The sequence below is a fragment of the Odocoileus virginianus genome, chromosome 14, assembly GCF_023699985.2.
Source record: "Odocoileus virginianus isolate 20LAN1187 ecotype Illinois chromosome 14, Ovbor_1.2, whole genome shotgun sequence".
NCBI lineage: Eukaryota > Metazoa > Chordata > Mammalia > Artiodactyla > Cervidae > Odocoileus > Odocoileus virginianus.
In genome coordinates this window covers 44,003,953-44,009,952 of record NC_069687.1, presented here as the reverse complement: position 1 = coordinate 44,009,952, position 6,000 = coordinate 44,003,953, and the positions used below count along the sequence as shown (strand labels likewise).

General features: G+C 46.0%; 1 protein-coding gene across 1 annotated transcript in view; it reads left to right on the top strand.

Moving 5' to 3' along the window:
* The first annotated feature begins 5,107 nt into the window (after positions 1-5,107).
* Positions 5,108-6,000, top strand: part of ARL15 (ARF like GTPase 15) — a 447,708-nt gene continuing 446,815 nt past the window's right edge. Inside the window, exon 1 of the mRNA XM_020886066.2 lies at positions 5,108-5,284. Within this exon, the coding sequence (XP_020741725.1) occupies positions 5,237-5,284 (48 nt within the window). The 5' untranslated portion in view covers positions 5,108-5,236. The remainder of the gene's footprint in view (positions 5,285-6,000) is intronic.

Sequence of the window (6,000 nt, the reverse complement as noted above, 5' to 3'; positions counted from 1 at the left end):
GCTGATTCCTAAAATGTTGATGTTCACTCTTGCCATCTCCTGTTTAACCACTTCCAACTTGCCTTGATTCAAGGACCCAACATGCCAGGTTCCTATGCAATATTCCTCTTTACAGCATCAGACTTTACTTCCATCACCAGTCACATCCACAACTGGGTGTTGTTTTTGCTTTGGCTCCATCCCTTCATTCTTTCTGGAGTTATTTCTCCACTGATCTCCAGTAGCATATTGGGCTTCTACTGATTTGGGGAGTTCATGTTTCAGTATCCTATCTTTCTGCCTTGTCATACTGTTCATGGGGTTCTCAAGGCAAGAATACTGAAGTGGTTTGCCATTCCCTTCTCCAGTGGACCACGTTTTGTCAGAACTCTCCACCATGACCCGTCCATATTGGGTGGCCCTACATGCATGGCTGATAGTTTCATTGAGTTAGACAAGGCTGTGGTCCATGTGATCAGATTGGTTGGTTTTCTGTGATTGTGGTTTTCATTCTGTCTGCCCTCTGCTGGAGAAGAAGAGGGCTTCCCTGGTGGCTCAGATGGCAAAGAGTCTGCCTGCAGTGCTGGAGACCTGGGTTCAACCCCTGGGTTGGGAAGATCCTGTGCAGAAGGAAATTGCAACCCACTCCAGTATTCTTGCCTGGAAAATTCCATGGATGGAGGCTCCTGGCGGGCTACAGTGCATGGGGTCACAATCAGTTGGACATGACTGGAAGAGAATACATTTGTGTTAAGTCTTTAATGACTGAGCAACAAAAACAGTTGTCTTTTGGACTACTTCCTTGGTGACACAGTGGTAAAGAACCTGCCTGCTAAGGCAGGAGACATGGGTTCATTCCCTGGTCCAGGAATATCCCCTGGAGAACGAAATGGCAACCACTCTAGTATTGTCTGGGAAATCCTATGGACAGAGAAGCCTGGCAGGCTACAGTCCATGGAGTTGCAAAGAGCCAGACACGACTTAGTGACTAAAACAGCTTGTTATAGTGTCAGTAGGAAATGAAGACAATCAGCAATGCAATACTGAGTCTAAGAGATTAAATAATCCTGGAAAGGTATGGGGAGAAGTTTACATAGTTTCTTAGTATTAGGTGCTTGAATAGTGGTTGCTTGTGAGGTCTAGTTACCTTTTCCTGGTATAATTATTTACCACTTTAAGTGGTGATTCTTCATTTTAAATGTCTTTGGTTTAGTCACTGAGTCTTGTCCGACTCTTTTGCGAGCCCAGGGACTGCAGCACACCAGGCTTCCCTGTCCATCACCAACTCCCAGAGCTTGCTCAGACTCACGTCCATTGAGTTGGTGATGCCATCCAACCATCTCATCCTCTTGTCATCCCCTTCTCCTCCTGCCTTCGATCTTTCCCAGCATAAGGGTCTTTTCCAGTGAGTCAGTTCTTTGCATCAGGTGGCCAAAGTATTGGAGCTTCATCATCAGTCCTTTCAATGAATGTTCGGGACTGCTGTCTTTTAGGATGGACTGGTTTGATCTCCTTGCAGTCCAGGGGACTCTCCACAGTCTTTTCCAACACCACAGTTCAACAGCATCAAATGCTTTACCTTGCTTTAATACTCCAAGACCCAACAAATCCTTTTTTTGGAAGAGGTGATTTCTACCTTTTGTGAAATCCAGTTCTGTTATCAGCTTCATGTGGGGGCGTCCTACTTTGAGGTTCATCGTTTAGGACACAGTGGTACTTTGTTTAGGTTTATGGAGCAGAGAAAGGGGGCTTGGCTGAGTTTGAGCTGAGGTGTCAAGACCACCACTTGAAGGGGAAAGAGCTTAGAGGATTTTAAAGTCACAGGAGTTACTGGAGGCAATAAATGTGCAAACAATGTGTCTGATGATCTCTGGGAAATTGAGTGTCTGGACACCTCACCTTTTTTCTGAAAAAGGAATGTCCATGGTTTGTTATTCTTATAAAAGATATGATTTCTCAGCTATTAAGCAGTAATATACTCAGTCAAGGCAAGAATGCAGCAAGATAAGCACTCCCTGCTTTGGAGCTGGGATGGGGAAAGAAGACTAGAAGCTAGTACAAAAATGAATATTAAAAATGTTCATTCCCTCAGTGAGGGCCTCTGCTAGTAATTTTTTAGACAATTGCTTAAAAACTTTGGAAAATCTGACTCTAATAACAATAAATTTATGACAGTTAAAAAAAAATAAAAATGTTCATATACTCTTTGTGCCAGTAATTCCATGCCTAAAAATTATCTCTAGGTTAAAGAGATGTGAGTTCATATGCAAACATTCACTACAATGTTTATAGCAGTAGTAGCTAAGAGAGGATTTGTTAACATAGTACATTTATGCAATAGCCTCACAGTCATTTACACATTTATGGAGAGTTTCATGATATGGTGAATTTAATATATGGAGTGTGCATGATAAAAAAAAAACTACTAAACAGTATTCTGCTGCTGCTGCTATGTCGCTTCAATCGTGTCCGACTCTGTGCAACCCCATAGACGGCAGCCCACCAGGCTCCCCCATCCCTGGGATTCTCCAGGCAAGAACACTGGAGTGGGTTGCCATTTCCTTCTCCAATGCATGAAAGTGAAAAGTGAAAGTGAAGTTGCTCAGTCATGTTGGACTCTTAGTGACCCCATGGACTGCAGCCTACCGGGCTCCTCTGTTCATGGGATTTTCCAGGCAAGAGTACTGGAGTGGGGTGCCATTGACTTCTCCGTATTCTTCTATAAGTTATTATATATTATATCAAACAAATGAACAACAACAAAAAGATGGGAATGGCCACTAATATGTTGTTTATTCTGGATGACAGAGTTTGGGAGACCAAGCTACAGAACTGTATTTTTGTTTTTAACAAGTAATACTTCAGTAAAAATTTCTTCCAAATCTGGCTAGCCAGCAATATTTATGGAATTGTGGAGTATAGACTGTCAAAAGAATTTCTCCTTGAATTTGATAAGCAACAGTGATGACTTCTTTTTTGAGAACCTGTGTAGTAATGCAATTGCCTCATGAATTTATCCATGTTTTCTTGGGCATCTGGAAGAGCATCCTTTTTACTGACAGCAAAGCAGTAATACCTTAATGAGATCATGTCTTATTCCAGACTGCAGCCTGTTATTTGATGTATAGTGGAGTAGGTTAAATGCATGCATTCTAATATCTCCACACTTTTTAAAAGGCATGCATTGGGGTGATTACTGCTACCAACTATCTGTTTAGACCACAGTTTCATGTAGCAGGCAGTGTATCTGTTTATACTAACATAAATTAGCCTCCTGCCTCTACACAAGGGTGTACATTAACTCCCCAGATTAACACATAATTGGGAAAATGTGCTCCATGTGGAGTTCTGAAGCTTCAGGTTTTTACACGGATCCTTTTGCAAAAGCCAGTATGATTCTTTTAATATATCACACAGCACGCAAAGTTCTCCTTGGTGCCAGTTAGAATGAATATGCAAGTGGTGTGGAACAGAGAATCATGGTGCAGTCTCTGGAACTTTTCCTTGAAAAGTTCATGTCCCTGCTTGCTCATTCTAGAGAGGTAGCATGAACTCTCCTTATCCTGATGACCTTTTGTTCAGGATTCTTTTTCTTGATTAAAGTTAGCTTTTAAAGAAAGGTAGAACCCAACTGCTCCTGAGTGGTCCTTTTCTCTTGCATAGAAACTTACAGCCCACTCAAGAGCCTCACTCTAGACAGTAAAGTCATCTCTTATCAGAAAGACAATGGACCAATAGTTTTCTTTGCTAACTGAAACCTTTTATCTTATTTGCAATATGCTAATTCATAGAGAGAAAGAAAAAAAAATCGCTTCCTTGTCTGTTTGAATTACTTTTGCTAGCAAGTTTGAGAGGCCTTTAACTTCTGCAGTTAATTTCAACCAGTTGTGCTGTAGGTTTGTAGTAGATAATCACCTCCAGAATCCAGGTCAAAAATCTTATTAACGTACATGTTTTTTTAACACCAGGCCAAGAACAATCAAAATTGGATCTGAGGGCTTGATGCTGTTGAGTCTCGTTAGCTTCTGCATAGCAAAAACTCAATTGTAATGTCTTCAGAAGTATAATTTAGACACACTTGGAGGAAGAAAAGCCCGAATCAGACAAGAACCAGGATAAGAACAGTCAAGGCTCTTTTTAAAGATTTAGTTGTTCATAGCCTAAACTGCTTTTTCCCTCCACGCCAAATGCAATATTGAAATTCTGGTGCCAGTTTCCACATTATTTACCAGGAAGTGCACACGTCAAATGCAGCTGCTTATAGATACTTTTACTTCTTAGAATGACATCGGGCCCCAAACACTGTTACTCGGGTCTTTTCAGAGAGCTTCTCATCCTATTGCTCATTCTCTGCAGGGGTAGCAGAATGGTGTACCGTGTAACTGGGCACGAAACGCGCAAAGAACTAACCAGCTGATGCTTCCCCAGAGTCTACAACCGACTTATACAGAATCCCTTAACTTTTTTTTTCTTTTCCTTTTCCGTCGGTGAAGAGCAGATTCTCCTGGGGGCAATCTAACGTTCTGATAAGAGGGTTACCTCCCAGGTTACCTCTAGCCGCGGGCGGGGCTTCTGTATACCCCCAGGACATCAGGCTGGAACTGTCCACCTTCACTTTACATCCTGAAAGTGGGGAGGGGCTGCCCCCGAGTCACAGGCTTGCCTGTTCAGAGTACCTTCTTACTCATTCCAGTCACCCCAGCCGTGCATTCTCGAGGGCACAGGGCCTTCAGGAAATCGCTCCGGAGAGGGGCATTAAGTATCTGTGGTTTCTACGCCTCCCACGTTTCAGCGCGAGGTTCCTACTGGGAGATGGGAAGAGACACTAAGCTCTCCTCCTATGGAACACTGTTCGGTTCCGATTTACCCAACTCGGAGGCCACGGAAGCACACAGAACTCCGGCGACGACAGCACCGGCTGATTTTCCGCTCTTCCCGGCTCGTTCTTCCGCCCGCGCAGCCCTAGCCCCCGCCCCTCGGCCCTCCTCACAGGAACCTGCGCCCGGGCCGCTCCCGCGCTTCTCCCCTGCCACCCGCAGCGGCCTGCCTTTTATAGACGCCACAGCCAATGACCGCTCTCCTTTCCTTCTGCCCGCCCGCCCGGCCAATCGACGCGCCCCTTGTGTAATCTTCGGCTCCTCGACTTCTCTCGGCTATTTTCGTTGTTGCTGGCTTTTTCAGGGGCTGGTTGCTCGCAGCCAGAGACGCTGCTTTTTTTTCCGGGTTCGGAGCCGTTCCGGATGCTTTAGGCTGCCGGATGTCTGATCTCCGGATAAGTGAGGCGTTTCTGTACATGGATTATCTGGTAGGTGCGGGGCAGGGGTGGCGTGTCGCCCCTCGGACCCCAGCGTGCCCGATGTCCCTCCGCCTGGAGGAACAGCCTTTTTGCTTTCTTTCTTTGGGATGGGATGCCTTTGGGGTTCTTTCTCCCGCAACCAGCTCTGGAGCTGTGCCGGGACTCAGAGGGGTGGCAGCTGAGGCGGTGGGACCGCAGCTCCCAGGGAGTGGTGGAACTGACAGGTAAAGGTGCGGCCCGGGCCAGCGGTTCTGTGGGGCGAGGGGCGCACGGGCGCTCCCCGAGAGATGGGGCCGCGGCGGCGGGGCGTCTTTTGCCCGTGGTCGGTTCTTTGCTTCCCTCTGCACTCCTGCAGAGGACTTTCTTTCCCAGGAAGCAGGAGTTTTCCCCTCTGCCTTTAGCAGAACTCCAGGTACTATTAAAGAGCCATAACCGGAATGGCTTACTAAGTGCCCGGCAGCCCCGGTCATTTGGTTGTTATTAGATCTCTAAAGCTATGACCTCGGTCGCCGCGAGGTTTTAAAAGCACATTACCATATAGTAGACGGGACTAAACTACAGCGCAGCCTGGGTAGAAGGGACTGGGTAGGCAGGCATTGCCTCGCCGTCTCTGCCGTGGATGCTTCTCTTAACCGGCGCACAGATTGGACCCTGTCTGAGCTTTTTAGGCCAGGCTTGTGCTGAGAAGTTTAGGTGGGAAAAGTGTCAGCTCAATGTTGGGGCTG